The sequence below is a fragment of the Barbus barbus genome, assembly GCF_936440315.1.
Source record: "Barbus barbus genome assembly, chromosome: 18".
Taxonomy (NCBI): domain Eukaryota; kingdom Metazoa; phylum Chordata; class Actinopteri; order Cypriniformes; family Cyprinidae; genus Barbus; species Barbus barbus.
This window is the reverse complement of record NC_136746.1, coordinates 29,444,697-29,459,439: the sequence shown is the minus strand read 5'-3', so window position 1 is coordinate 29,459,439 and position 14,743 is coordinate 29,444,697. Positions and strand designations below refer to the sequence as shown.

General features: G+C 36.7%; 2 protein-coding genes across 2 annotated transcripts; one reads left to right on the top strand and one right to left on the bottom strand.

The window, feature by feature from the left end:
• Positions 1-562: 562 nt before the first annotated feature.
• On the bottom strand, positions 563-7,825 carry LOC306884262 (uncharacterized protein). Its single transcript, XM_079439996.1, has 3 exons — positions 7,569-7,825; positions 3,797-5,734; positions 563-2,492 (listed from the first exon to the last, which is right to left on the bottom strand). The coding sequence occupies exons 2-3, from the start codon at positions 5,715-5,717 to the stop codon at positions 1,756-1,758; spliced, it is 2,658 nt and encodes an 885-aa protein (XP_079296122.1). The 5' UTR covers positions 5,718-5,734; positions 7,569-7,825; the 3' UTR covers positions 563-1,755.
• A 1,910-nt stretch (positions 7,826-9,735) lies between these two features.
• LOC306884690 (cyclin-J-like) lies at positions 9,736-14,644 on the top strand. Its single transcript, XM_079440799.1, has 6 exons — positions 9,736-9,886; positions 10,263-10,338; positions 10,870-11,080; positions 11,336-11,635; positions 11,759-11,918; positions 12,549-14,644. The coding sequence occupies exons 2-6, from the start codon at positions 10,270-10,272 to the stop codon at positions 12,889-12,891; spliced, it is 1,083 nt and encodes a 360-aa protein (XP_079296925.1). The 5' UTR covers positions 9,736-9,886; positions 10,263-10,269; the 3' UTR covers positions 12,892-14,644.
• The last annotated feature ends 99 nt before the right edge of the window (positions 14,645-14,743 follow it).

The following is a 14,743-nucleotide window of genomic DNA, read 5'->3' as shown; positions in this document are numbered from 1 at the left end:
TGCTCCTCGGAGGTGGCATAAATGCATTTGGCTGAGGCTGAGGTGGGTCAGAGCTGGCATAATTTAGCCTGACTTCACATTGAATTTTGAGCAGACACAGAGCAGCCTTAACCTGACTGTGTAGACGGCTTAAGATATCCTTATTGTTCCATATATAGTACCTATGAAGGGGTGTGTAAGGTGTCAACAGGCTGAATATATATGTTCTTTGCAACAGCATGTCATTTAAAGACCTGACAACCGTTAATGTGTGTATAGTAAAAAGTCATAATAAATAAACAATTTTTTTTTACCACATATAGGCTACATTTGTTCAATGATATGCCTGTTATTTCATCACTTTTTAGGCAAACTTATGTGGGCGACCCAAAAATTAAAATGTACCATATGTGACCATTCAATTACATAAAGGTTTGTTTTCTCTAGCAGTGGTTTTAAATCTGTTTTGTGATTTCATATGAAAATTTCATTATATTTTTGTCTTTTTTTTAATTCAGTATACAAGAGTATTTTTCTTAAAGTGCTATATGTACCTCAGACAATACATAAAAACAAAACAAATGAATTTTCAAAATAATTATATTTATTTATTGATAGCTGGGTTTTTGTGGAGGCACTTCTAGTACAGCAATACAAGGTGTCATTCACAGCTGTTAGTGCAACACTAGTGCTTATACCAGTGTTTAAACTTCTACACAAACATAAGAGACACGTTTACTTTGGTTTTCAAGTGAAGTGGATCACAGACCATCTTCAAACATTTACAGAAATTCTATTAAGTGCCTGAATCGCAGTGCAATCAAAGTTTTACCTGGGGAAAATAAACACAGGAAATTATTATTCTGATCAGATTACACTGATCCTAAAAAACCTTTGGCTTCATAAATGAGAATAAAAAATTTTTTTACTTTTTTTTTTGATTACTGATACCAAAACATCACACAGTTGCAACATTCTTTATCCATGAATAATACATTAACAATTTAATAAATGTAAGGTAATTAATTGAAGCTTAAACCCTTAATCAAACCCATGTAACTTATCAGCCGACTGCACGCTGAAAAATAAATATTCACATAAACACAAAACATAATTTCAGTGATGCTTCACCAATGCTGCGTCAACATATGCTCTCTCGCATACAAGTGTAGTTGGAAACTAATGCTAAATATACCGGCAACGTGACAAACAGAGGAAGCTAAAGCAGATCCGTAGCCTCCTACAAAGAGAATCAACAAGTTCTGTAAACATTTCCGTCACAAAGTCTTCTGAAAGATGATTAGTAAAGCTCAACATGCCCTAGTTTTAAATGTCAAAAATAAAAATCAAATAATGCAAAGCTACATAATAAGACAAACTGATGTGTTACAGCTCAATCACTCGTTATTCAGCGTGAAGCGAAGGTCAATTCTATTAGTATTAAGCTAACAGAGTGGAATATGACAATATTACCTGAGGTCTCTGCAATAATCTCACAAAACCTGATCTATCACAGTATCGTGAGAGGAGGAGAATTTGGTCTGACCGTATCAAAAAACACAGTGATATTTCATCTATTAGATAATGCACTGCACTTTTTCACATTGTGGAACAAAATAAATAATGCTTGCTCGTGTCATCATAAATATTCAATCGCCCCGAGAAGGGTTTATTACTATAAAGAACGAAATCCAGCTGTATTTTCCTCACCCTGAGATTTGCATAGCAACCCTGATTCTTCACAGCACTTCTTAAAAATGGCTGATGAATGCATTTCTATCTGTTGAAGAGCTGGTTCCACCCTCTGGTTGCTTCCATTAGATGTCTCTGTCCGTGACCCACCCAGGCTTCTTGGTTTGTGAAAAGCCGCCCGCAAAACCAGCATTTAAAAGTCGGCTGCAGCACGATGCTTTCCGATGCTGTTGGTACTACGGTATACTTTCTTCCACACACTCTTTTGAGCCTCAGTTTCAAGCTGAACCTTTCTTTAACGGTCCCGTTTGGCCATTCTCTCCTGCGGTGGGATGCGTGGCAATTGGCGACGAGATTATCGCAAAAGGCGTCGCAATTCAACTCTGAAAGAGCTATGAGAGTTTTACGAGAAAGTACGACCCGCTGCACTGAGCCTTTGTGCTTGTGAACCACTCTCATGATGTTTGTGACCTCGGGAATATCAGTGTCGGGATGGTTGAGGACGATCACGGGCTGGCTGTCGCGTGGGATTTTAACGGATTGAGAGGAGCTGTGGGGAATCAGTCGAAGGGTCGCCGGAGCGTCTCGAGGTGCCGGCTCCCAGAAGAGGACGGAGGCTTGAGTCGATGGCTTCTGGGATTTGCTGACGGGAGAGTCTGCCGAGGACGTTTCTCCCATGCGCTTTCTGTTCAGTGACGCGAGAGGGCCGCTTGACTCGCTGGATCCAGAGGCTGTTGCTGGGACGGATGTGGAAGAGTTTGAATCATCAGGCCGGGGAGAGAAGATGCTGGCGTTGACCGGCTCAGATCGCTGGTTTGCATCTGATGAAAACATGGAGCAGAAGAGTAACTAACGTGCTTTAAAATGTTTTAACAAAAATACATGAAGTTATGAAATATACATGAAATATTGTATTTGTATTATAACACAGGTAATAGAGTTAAAATATGATAATACTGTATATAGTAGAAAAACATGGAAAACTATTTTAATTATATTTTACTTCTTGCATTGAATGCTAATTAAAGAATTTAAGATTGCTTGTATTGTAATTGTTTATGGATTCATTTCAGAGTAGAAAAAATTAATTTATACTGTTTTTCAACACATTTTTAATTACTATATTTTACTTCTTGCATTGAATGCTTTGAATGTTTGTGGCAACAACAGATATCTTGTATAATGCTTACCATGAACCATTTTGAGTAAAACATTTAACAAAAAATCTTGTAATTTTTTTTGTAATTGTAATTGTTTACGAAGTCATTCCAGAGTAAATACATAAAGCTGAAAAATTATTTTGATTTAAAATTTAGGTTTTTATATATTTGTGCCAACAATAGATTGCTTGGAAAGGTTACCGAGCCATTTCATAGTAAATAAAAAATGGTTTAAAAATGTTTTGATAATTATTTATTAAGAATTATTAATTATTATATTATATATTTATAATTATTATATATTATAATTATTATTTTATTATTACTTATTAATAATTACAATTTTTTATTATTATTATTATTATACATATCTATGATTGGGTTCTTATAATGTTTATAAGATCAATATTATTTTTTTATTTACCACATGCAGAACTATCTAACATTAAATGTAAACTAAATCCTGTGAAAATCAGCTGCTAAAGACTACTGCATATACAGATATTCATACATGTGAATAACTAGGTTTGTACAGTCAGCTCGATCTCATGTGTTCACAGACGGGCTTTGACCCGCTCCAATATTGTGCACGATTTAAATATAGCGGCTCATATATGTAGATCTCTATGCATGCAAGCTTAGACATATTGAACATCTAAACCATGAGTCTTCTGTCTGCTGGAAAGAGTTTCAATGTTTTGTTGGCCGAACATTCAACATCTGAAAATTTTCCATGGCTTTGCTTAAAAGTTTTTATTTAGACCTCATTCAAAACAAGCCACTGAAAAATTTCAGTCAAGTTATGTATATCTACAACTAAAATATTCAACTAAACACAATGCTATAGAAATTTCCAATCTTTTAACAATTACCTAAAAATTTTCCATGACTATGGGAACCATGTCCAAAAGACAAAACACAACGAGTACACTTGAGTATCTCACAGTGCTCTGCTTATTGCTTACCTCCAGCACATGTGAAATCTTTCAGATGTTCATCAGAGCTGGCGTGTGGAGATAACGTCCAATCCGCTCTCGCCTCATCCAGCAAATGGATGTCTGTTGTTAAAGGCAGCTCATCCACCGTGTGAAGCAGGTCTGGAGCGCTGCGGCTTTCCCTCTCGCAGTCGCGCTGACCCACCGGGACCAGAGAATCTCTGGGGTCCATGTTGTTTGTGCACTCGTCAGCATTGCCATGGAATAACAGGCCCCAGTCTTCACTTTGACACAAAGACTCATTCAGATCCTTCAGAGGAGATCCGGAGGATGGACTCATGTAGTCAAACCCAGAGATGGAGCATGCTTTTGGCTGATGGAGAATGACGTTTGAATCAAGATTGGGTTCTTCATCAAACACTGTTGTAAGGAGGCGTGAACTACACCTTTCTTCCAAAGAACCTGTATCCGAAGTCAGATCACTATGACAACCTGAATCTCCTTGGCATGCGGTAAAGTTTTCCTCGGATTCACTGAAGGCTTTGTCTTGGCAGTCATTCGCTCTTTTTGCGTGGGGACTTTGAATATCTGAATTATGGTTGAAGGCGTTGCATGCATTGAGATTAATAGTTGCATGTTCCTGATTGTTGCATCCATAGTTTTGCTGGCTTTTTATCTTCTCAACCACTGAAGACAAAATGTCCTGCTGAGCTACACATCGTTCCTGCTCCTTTATTTGGGACGAAGGACTTCTAGACGACACCTGAGAACGGTTTCCTGAGGCATTAACAGTTGAAATATCATTGGATTCGTCTTGCTGATTGGCTGGTTTCACAGTGTGAGCATCCTTCGAAACGTCTTGCTTGTTTGAAGGAATGACTTTGAGAACTAAATGCTTTTTGCCGTCCACCATCTTGAACCCGACCACCTTTGTAGTGCAATCTGGGGGAACAGATATATTGTTCTTCTCTATGAGTCCGCTTAGCTTATCTTTCCCAGCACACCGCAGGCCTGGGTGTGGCGTGGTACACCACTTTGCATTAGCTTGTGATGGATGGGGTGTTGTTGGCGCGCGAGAAACTAAATCTTGCTCGCCTTTGAGAGATGCAGGCCGGTTTTTACCACTACAAACGGTCCTTTCGAGAAACTGCTGTGTTTCCTCCAAGGTCTTCTCTGGGTCCAGCAAGATGCTGTGGTCGTCCAGTAGACCAGGTTTGGAGAACGGGAGCAATGGGGATGTCCATTGGGGTTCTGGTTTTGGAAGTAATAACTTGAACTCTTGAGACAGGTTATTGTCTTGCTTAACAGGTGCCCGCTTTCTCCACCAATTTCTTCTGCTCCACCTTTGACGGCATGCAGCGGCCATGTGCTTTAAGAGATCATTTTTCTGTGCATTGCCATTAATAATACAACATGAGTGACACACAAACTGCTTAATCTCCTGGAAGGAGAGTTTGCATTTGGGACAGTCGTATTGACCGTTTAGAGCATGGTGAGTTTGACAATGTTTGGTCAGTTGGGGAAGCGTTCGCTGGACGTTGTCATCACAAATCTCACAAACGAACAAACAATCCTCGTGTTGCATTCGGTGCTGCTGAAGCATAGTGAACACCGGCGTGGAGAACCCGCACATGTCGCACGGAAACATTGGTGGGTTTCCTTTGCCTCCATGGGCGATCTTAAAATGCATGGTTAATTCATCGGGTCTGAAGGAGATGCCGTCGTTGCACGAGGAACAGGAGAATGTGTTCGCTGCCTGAAGACTTTGAGGTCGCGTCTTGGACTTCCCTGTTACTTTCCATCCACGTGCTGTAACATCTCTCTCCTCTTTCACAGTGTTTCGTTCAGTAGGGAATGAAAAGGAGGACTTCCTGAGACGCAGGCGTTTATGCCAAAGGCCCCTCTCTTTCTTCCCAACCTGAGCGTCAGGTTTGGCATTGACCCCATTCATATTGGATGTACAGAGCCCTATACAAGACAAGGGAAATTTGAGCTTTTAGATAGATCATGCTCAAAACTCAATAATCAATACAAAAATTGCAACATCATAATTAATAACCAGTGTCATTACATTCTCACCAATGTTTCCAATTGCAATATTGAGCATTATGTAAGTCATGAAAGATACGCTGTAAAAAATAATTTTCTAGCTAGTTTTTCTCTTGCTTTCCATTACAAATATCTAAACATTTTTTCATTAAGAAGCATTTATTTGAGAAAGGAAACTATTTAAAATATTGTGTTTTCTGAAAAACTGATCAAATTTAATTAAGTGAATTTATGCTTAAAACAAGGAAAAATATCTGTCAGTGTTTTGTATTGCCATTGAATTAAGTTTATTATTACCCCATAACAGTTTTTTTTCTTATTTTAAGCATAAACTCTCTTAATTTTAATGCTTTTGTTTAGAATACAAGACTTGATATTCTTAATGCCATTTTGCCTCTCACGTTTTTCTGGCCCCATTGACAGATTTTTTCTTAGTTTAAGCATAAACTCACTTAATTATGATACAATTTTTTTTAAAACAAGGCTTTACATCATTACATAAGTTACTTTGCCTCTAAGTATATGTATCTTGATTTAAGAATATTTAGATATTTATACTGAAAACAAGACAAAAATACTGTGCAAGAAAATCATTTTTGCAGTGCATACAGTACATATGCATTTTCTTGAGAACTGTGCTTTTGTTTATTACATTTTTGAGTAATTATTGTAATGCATGCTGTGTAAACTATTTAATTGACATTCAATTGAATTCTTAACTAGTGTTTAGGATCAGAATCTTACCACATATGACAAAAATAAAAAAACTGTTACATATACAGTGTGTACATCAAGAATTTTCTATAAAAAACAGAACCCGGTCTTCTTTGAAATGTCATTTATAACGTTAGCTTAGTTAGTTACCCAAAACCAGACTACAACATCTTTATTACAAGTCAATATATTTGAATGAACCTAAATTTAAGTGTGCATTCAATGCTCTGTACTATGGTATTACCATCATTTTTGAACACGGTATCATGATAGTACATTTTCACTTCCATTTAGGCTAATTATTACATTTATATGTGTACTCGGTCCTCCTTTGTTATGTTTACTTTTTAATAATTATTCCTAAACTGCTTATGCAACACATAAATGACTTTGAGTTCAGTACCAGTGTTTTCCATGGTAATACCATGGTATTCTTTGAAATACACTGGAACCTTCTTGTAAATTCTTGTAAAACCTTCTTGTCTTTTAACCCCATGATACACATCGAAGCACCATGGCATTAACATCACTGTACCATGGTACTGTAAGCACAGTTTTACTAGTACATGAGTATTTAATTCACATCTTTGTCTTAATATACACACATGCATACTGATCCACGTATCTCAAAAGACATAAATATAATCAAATATAATAAACTAAGCATGCACCGTGAGTTAAATAGAGTATAATCAGTTTGCACCTGTGGTTCAGCTGCCTAATTCCCCCTATGTCACAATGCAATGAACGTGTTATAAAGTTTTAAAATCGTTTTAGATCAAACTTAATGCACTGCAAAGTAAAATGCAATGCCTATAGCCTGCGATGGAGTTTACTTTAGCAACTATGCAGACTTGCCTATTTAAAGTTGACCAACAAACATGTTTCAAACTGCTATATCGTGCATGCCATTATGCGCGTCCGACACTGCATTTCCACTAATAAAACGTTCATTCTGTTTCAAAGTCAAAGTTTATGGAGTGCATATGTGAAAACGCATATAAATGCATGTAAAAGTGTCGAAGGTGACCAGACTTACAGCGCTTTTCCGCCTCCCGTCCAACCAGAATCAGTCAACAGCGCACAGCAGCCATGACAGTTCCATCCGGGGACAAAAGCAGCTCAAACCCATGACAAGAATGGATTACCTGCATGCCACATCATACTAACGTCTAATTGCATTGTCTAAATTGCATGCATTTTTCGATGCATTCATGCCTAGTTGTATGCTTTCTGTTTATGAAAGAAGCTCATTCATGCCACAGACTTTGTGTGCACAGAGAAGTCCAGCCCTGTGAAGACAGCATGTGCTTCCTCTTTCAGCACACACCACTCAGCACTGTTTATAACGACCATGTTATAGAGACACACAGAACTTGCATATTGAGTTTATTACACACTCATTTGCGTTAACGAGAATGTGAGAAAAGAAGAAAAACACACACATTCTAGCAATGTAGAAATTATTTGTTATTTTTTACTTTATTTAATCTGTTTTTACTTTTTTGTAATTACTATTCAATTTATGGCCATTTAAGTCAATACTGGGTTCCAGATGTCATGAAAAACTTAAAAATGTGTGATTTCCAAGTCTCAAAAAGTTAAGACAATTATTATGATTATTAAAATATAAATTATTCATTAAAAGTAAGTCATGGAAAAGTCATGAGTATTAGCTACATTGCTTAGATATCAAGGATGTAACAATATTGGAAGAAAAGATGCGTTTTAAGAACCATAGTTACAGTCTCATATTGATAGAATATTTGTCATTTAAATCAGAGGTACCCAGACTTTTAATATAAAGGACCAAAAATCAACATTAACTGAGGGCCATGCATGGGGCAAACGTAAATGTTGTAAATTAAAAAAAAATAAAAACTTTAAATATATATTTTTTTTTTAATTGAATGTTAAAATCAAATTATAAATTTGAAAAAAAAAAATTGAAATGAAGCTATGCTTCAATGGTATGTTTTTTATGGCATGATGGGCAAAACCAAAGGTCATCACAGGTCAACATTGGTTTAAATCTATTACTCAAAATAATAATCATCATCATCATCATACATAAAATAAATGAATAAATAAAAAGTAAAATAAAAATGTAATTATCAAAAAAAAAATAAACTGGACAGGTCTTGTAGCACTTTTTAAGGCATAAGGAAAACAGAAATCTTAAAAGGCCTTTGAATATATGCTAATAGATAGAGGTTTTTCTGCATTCTCACTTCTGCTCAGGGTGCTAATAGGACATGCATAAATCTCACTTTTCTGAGACTTTGTTTTCCCTGCAGTAATTTGCTTTTGTTTTTCTAATGTTTATTAATAAAAGCATTTGTTCAATTATTAAATGTAAATGTAATGTTTGAAAAATGTGTGGCAAAACATTGTTAGAAATGATTTGGCAACAAACAAAAAAAATCACAAGCATTTCATACCATTTGCATTCTGTAGAAAATGTCTGTTTGGTGCAAATTAACTTAATCCGTTAATATCACGTCTAGGTTTGGATTAAAATTGAAATAACTTCTTAATTTGAAGAAACAATCCTGCACTAAATCACCAGTCACATATATCTTTATTGCTGCACTTTTATTGTTAATTGTGTGATTTATGTGCTAAAGTCACATTACAGTCCCGTAAAAGCAATTCAGCATAAACAACTCAAGTACACTGTATGTGATGTAGTAATATGGTAATATACAGGAGGCCAAAAAGCTTGTCCAGTTAACATTTTATTTTAGAATTGCTCAGTTTTTTAAATAAACAATATGTTGGGTAATTTAATTTAATTTGAAAATAAAATAAAATAAACCAACTAAAACAAGCAAATCTTTCAATTTTGTAATGAAATGCATGACGAAACAAACGAATAAATCAGTAAAGTAATCAATGCGAATTTGCAGTGGTTTGAAGTGAAAAGCTGATTATTGAGCAGAGCGGCCTCTAGTGGTGAGATCGGGTTATAGCAGGCTCAAATATTTGGGTTGAAATGCGTTTTACAAACAGCTATTAGTGAAAACTGTGTTTTTTAAGTGTCACTTGAAAGTTTCTGAGATCTTATGTTTCCCCAACAATTATTTTTCAGTGTAATTCTGTGATTAGTTGCTCTTTCTCGCTGCATTGACACTTCGTGCCTTGTGATGACGCGGATGAAAGCTTCATTCTGATTGGTCGCGCTCTGTGATTGTAAGGCGACTTTTGATTGGCTGAGATAGTCAGGCTCGCTGTGCCGTGTATTGTTTCTTTGCTCGTGAACACAGAGTGTAAACTTTGATTTGATTTACACTTTGATTAGTTTGTTCGGCTGCTAGTTTTCATCGTACTGTCTGTATGCGGGCGTCGTTGTGTGCGGTGAGTTCTGAACACTGAAAAGTTTTCATCGTCTGCTTTTTCCCTTTAAAAGTCAAACATGTAACTTAGCGCTGCTCCATTATTGATACGACTCTTTGATTTATAGTAGGTTATCGTATGCTAGTAAGTCATTCCGCTCATTCTGTGATATGCATTGGTTTGTTTGAGCAAGGAAGTATAGTGCACATTGAGGAAGACTCAGGCTTGTTACTCTAAATGATCTTCTCCTCCTGAAATGTGTTGGACCAATCAAGACCTTCAGCGGTCTCACCGTCATCAGTGCTGATTGTTGCTGGAGCTTTGATTTGTCTTGGGATGCATTAAGGTGCTTTTGCTCAATGAAGCTGATCTGATCTTTAATCCTCATATATTCCAGGATCCCAATGGAGCTGGAGGGTCAGTGGTGGAAAGGAGAACTTGCAGAGGACATCTATCAGGCCCTGCGTTACAAAGTTTGTATTCATGTCATTGTGTTGGTTTTTGGTGCCATTAAATGTGTTGTAATGTCATGCATGCATTAACCTTGCACAAATCTGTTATTACAAATTTGTCATGATAGTGGAATTGTGTGTTTGGATTTTATAACGTAATGCATGCATGCATGCATATGCAGCTTTGCTGTATTCATGTATATGCAACTTAATGCATGCATATGCAACTGTTCTGAATTTATGTAAATGAAACTTGAATGCACAAAGTGATTTTATTGAATGCATGCATATGCAACTTTAGTGAATTAATGTAAATTTAGTTTACATGCATATGCACCTGTTCATATTAATGTAACTAGTTAATTCATGTAAATGCACTTTGTATGTATGCACGTGCAACTGTTTTGAATTTATATAAATGCAAATTCAATGCATGCATATGCAACGTTACTTGGCAATTGCATGCATGTGCAACTTAAACTGATTATTGCACAAATCAATATTATAAAACATTTTAATTGCTGTGTGTTTGTCTCGTTGGATGTCTTTCAGGAGTTGCGGTTGCCTGCGTACAAAGGCCAGTCCCCACAGCTGAGCCTTAGACGATATTTTGCAGACCTTATCGCTATAGTCAGCAATCGCTTCAAGCTGTGCCCAGCAGCCAGACACTTGGCTGTTTATCTGCTGGACCTATTCATGGACCGCTATGACATCTCAGTACAGCAGCTTCACATGGTTGCGCTGTCCTGCTTGCTTTTGGCCAGTAAGAGTCAAGTTTATTTGTATAGCACTTTTTACGATACAAATCGTTGCAAAGCAGCTCTACAGGAAATTAAGTTTCCACAATATATTTATATATTGCAGAACCTTAATATATTTAACTTATGGCAAAATTTGGTAATTCTGTATGTAAGAGTCATACTCCTGTTATTGTGATATTCTGTTATTGTGTATAATGCACACAGCACACCACATAGTGTTGTGCCATAACCACTCAACAACCATTTTTATTATCCAGGTAAGTTTGAGGAGAGAGAAGACCGTGTCCCGAAGCTGGATACACTGAACAGTCTGGGCTGCATGAGCTCTATGAACCTGGTTCTGACCAAACAGGGTCTCCTGCACATGGAGCTGCTGCTCCTCAAGACGTTTCAGTGGAACCTGTACCTTCCCACCGCTGCTCACTTCATAGAGTACTACCTGCCGGTCGCCGTGAACGAGATGGACCTGCATGATGGCTGGCCGATGGCGTGCATGGAGAGGACCATGCTGTACATCTCCAAATATGCTGACTATTTCCTAGAGGTCTCTTTACAAGGTGCAGAGATTAATTCAGATGCCGTGCATTTTGCACCTGTTGAATGTTTGTGGGAGTGTATAAGAACTGCATGATATACAGAATCAGAATGTTCTGTTTTTTGCATTTCCTTTCTCTGTCAAGACCATGCATTTCTGCGATTCGTCCCATCCCTGGTTGCTGCGGCGTGTGTGGCCTCCTCCAGGGTAATATTGCGTGTGTCTCCGACCTGGCCTCCACGCCTGCAGCGTCTATCAGCGTACACCTGGGAGCAGCTGCTGCCTTGCGTGGATAGACTTCTAATGTGAGTTTCACCCAGGGTTGTTATCCTTAACAAAAAACATACAAATGGAATGCATGTAAATACAGTTTGACTGCATGTAAATACAACTTTAATGTGTGTAAATGAATCTTGAATAAATGCATATACAACTTTACTGGATGCATTCAATTTGCATTTACATGCATTCAGTTAAGTTGCATAAGCATTAATACAAGCTTGCATTAAAATTGTATATCCATGCATTGAAGTTACATTTATTGCATACAGTAAAGATGTAAATGCATGCATTTAAGTTGTATTTACATCTTTACTGAATGCATGTAAAATCAATTTCATTGCTGCAAATACAAGCTTTTTGGAATGCATGGATATGCAACTTGAATTAACGCATATGCAGCTTTACTGAATGTATTTCTGCATTTTTTGTTACTTTAAATAAACTAAACATTAAATAAAAATAATTTTATTAAAATAAAACTTATTTTATTTCAGCTACTTGGCAAAGGAATCATTTCTCATTTTCATTCAGTTTTACATAAAGTACTAAAATAACTAAAACAGAAAATAATGTGTTATAGTTGAAAGAACAATTTGGCACTAAAAACATGGAAGTCATCATCTCCCCTAATATCCTCTCTCTCTCTCTCTCAGTGCTCATGACAGTGACGTAAAGGAAGCAAACAAGCAGAAATGCACACAGCCGAGTGCTCAGCCTGCACAGATGTTGTATCCCGTCCAGGGTCAGAGCATGTCCTTGCATCAGTACATGCAGCAGCCGAACATGCAATACATGCAGCAGAACTGCCAGCCGGTGGTAATGTCCACTCAAGGTCCTGCGACATATCTGACACATACGGCCTCAATGCAGGTCTCCACGGCCCCTCTGCATGGCCTCACGCAGACACAGACCATGGATGCCAAGGTGAACGTGCCCAGCAGGGCTTACCAGGTGAACTCGCTGTACCCCTGCGCCGCTCCCTGCTTCGACAGGTGATGACACAGGACAGGAAAGCATCGGACCGTTTACACTGCACAGGGGAGAGTTTGTATTCATAAAGCAAGCACACTGCTCTTAACTGTTACTTGAATCAAAACACTTCAGCTGCTGAATTCTGAATCCTTTTTTAATTTACGTGATCAGGGTGAAAGCTAGATTATTTAAATCACTGTAATGTTCATGAGGTGTGGGATAATACGAAATGTGCAATATTCTAATGCTGTCATGCATTACCCACTGAATACTGCCTTGTGGTGTTTCATTTGTTGTGTTAAGTTTACTTAAGTATTATTATATACAGCCATCTTTCATAAATGAAGACATCATAGGATTTCAAATCAACGTTGGATAAGAAATTAATGTGGTTTTTACTAACACAAGCAAGTGTTATTTTGCTCTACCTCATTGAATGCAGACTATTGTCTCGTAACCTTACAAATGCACTTTGGTACAGTGTTGTTGTTGTTGTTTTGTTTTTGGTTTTTGTAATAAAAGTGCAACATTTCTGTTGTAGCTAGTTTTGGGTGTTGAAATTTTACACTGAGGTTTGTAGCCACTGGAACATGTTCATGATTAAAATTCACCCTAAGATTCACACAAACATTCACATATTAGTTCAAACTAAACAATCCAGTTCACTGTTTTATTTATTTATAAAAAAAATTCTAGGGTAAACAAAGTTTTTTAAACAAACGTGCATTCTCATTAATTTAACTGATAAAGACTATATAGAGGGAGAGAAAGCACATACACACACTTATATTTATTCATTCACTTATGTTTCAGGTTATGTGGGATGATGAGGGGACTTTTAATTTGGAATTGTGTGCTTGCAGTGTTCACAAAAATGGTTACAATTCATGAACACGGTCAAGGTTATAAATTTCTGCAGATAATTAGGCTAATTATGTGACACTTTCTCAATTTGAATATATCCATGTCAGGGAAAAATTTAGGGCAAGTGATTTCAAGTGTCATTGCAACTCAAAAATGTTACAAAATACATAAACCAAGCCCTAAACAACAAAAAAGTGGAATCAAAAATATAGTGTTGTGGTTATTTAATTAATCGGTGTCTGACAGCAAATGTAATCCTTCTTGTTCTCATTTGTGACCCTGGAGCACAAAAGCAGTCATCAGTAGCACAGGTATATTTGTAGCAATAGCCAACAATACATTGTTTGGGTCAAAATTATACATTTTTCTTTTATGCCAAAAATCATTAGGATATTAAGTAAAGATCATGTTCCAGGAGGATATTTAGTAAATTTCCTACTGTAAATATATAAAAACTTCATTTTTGATTAGTAATATGCATAGCTAAGAACTTCATTTGAACAAATTTAAAGGTGATTTTCTCAATATTTTGATATTTTTGCTCCCTCAGATTCCAGATTTTCTAATAGTTGTATCTCAGCCAAATAGTGTCCTATCATAACAAACCATACATTAATGGAAAGTTTATTTATTCAGCTTTCAGATCATGTAGAAATGTCAATTTCGAAAAAATGACACTTATGACTGGTTTTTTGGTCCAGGGTCACAAATTGTACCATTATGATTTCTTATCTAGACTTTTATTTTGAAGAATTCCCTAGCTTTGGCTGTAAAGCTTTTCCAGCATCTTACCCGTGTAGATAAAACCTCATCCGTCAGAGTGTCTTAAACACACTGTAAAAGTTGATTGTTTGTTTATTTGATTGCTTAAAGGAATATTTTTACATTAACAAAATAAATGTTGACAACAGCCTAGACATGTATCGAGAAAAGAAAGCATAATATCAACGCAATTCATCATCAGATCTTGCAAAATTATTCTCCACTGCTTATTATTATTATTATTATTATT

Coding starts and splice junctions, on each gene's coding strand:
- LOC306884262 (XM_079439996.1), bottom strand. CDS start 5,717: ATGAATGGGGTCAATGCCAAACCTGACGCTCAGGTTGGGAAGAAAGAG. Junction 2,493..3,796: donor AGATTTCACATGTGCTGGAG/GTAAGCAATAAG, acceptor TGTTTTCATCAG/ATGCAAACCAGCGATCTGAG.
- LOC306884690 (XM_079440799.1), top strand. CDS start 10,270: ATGGAGCTGGAGGGTCAGTGGTGGAAAGGAGAACTTGCAGAGGACATC. Junction 11,081..11,335: donor GTCCTGCTTGCTTTTGGCCA/GTAAGAGTCAAG, acceptor TTTATTATCCAG/GTAAGTTTGAGGAGAGAGAA. Junction 11,636..11,758: donor CCTAGAGGTCTCTTTACAAG/GTGCAGAGATTA, acceptor TTCTCTGTCAAG/ACCATGCATTTCTGCGATTC.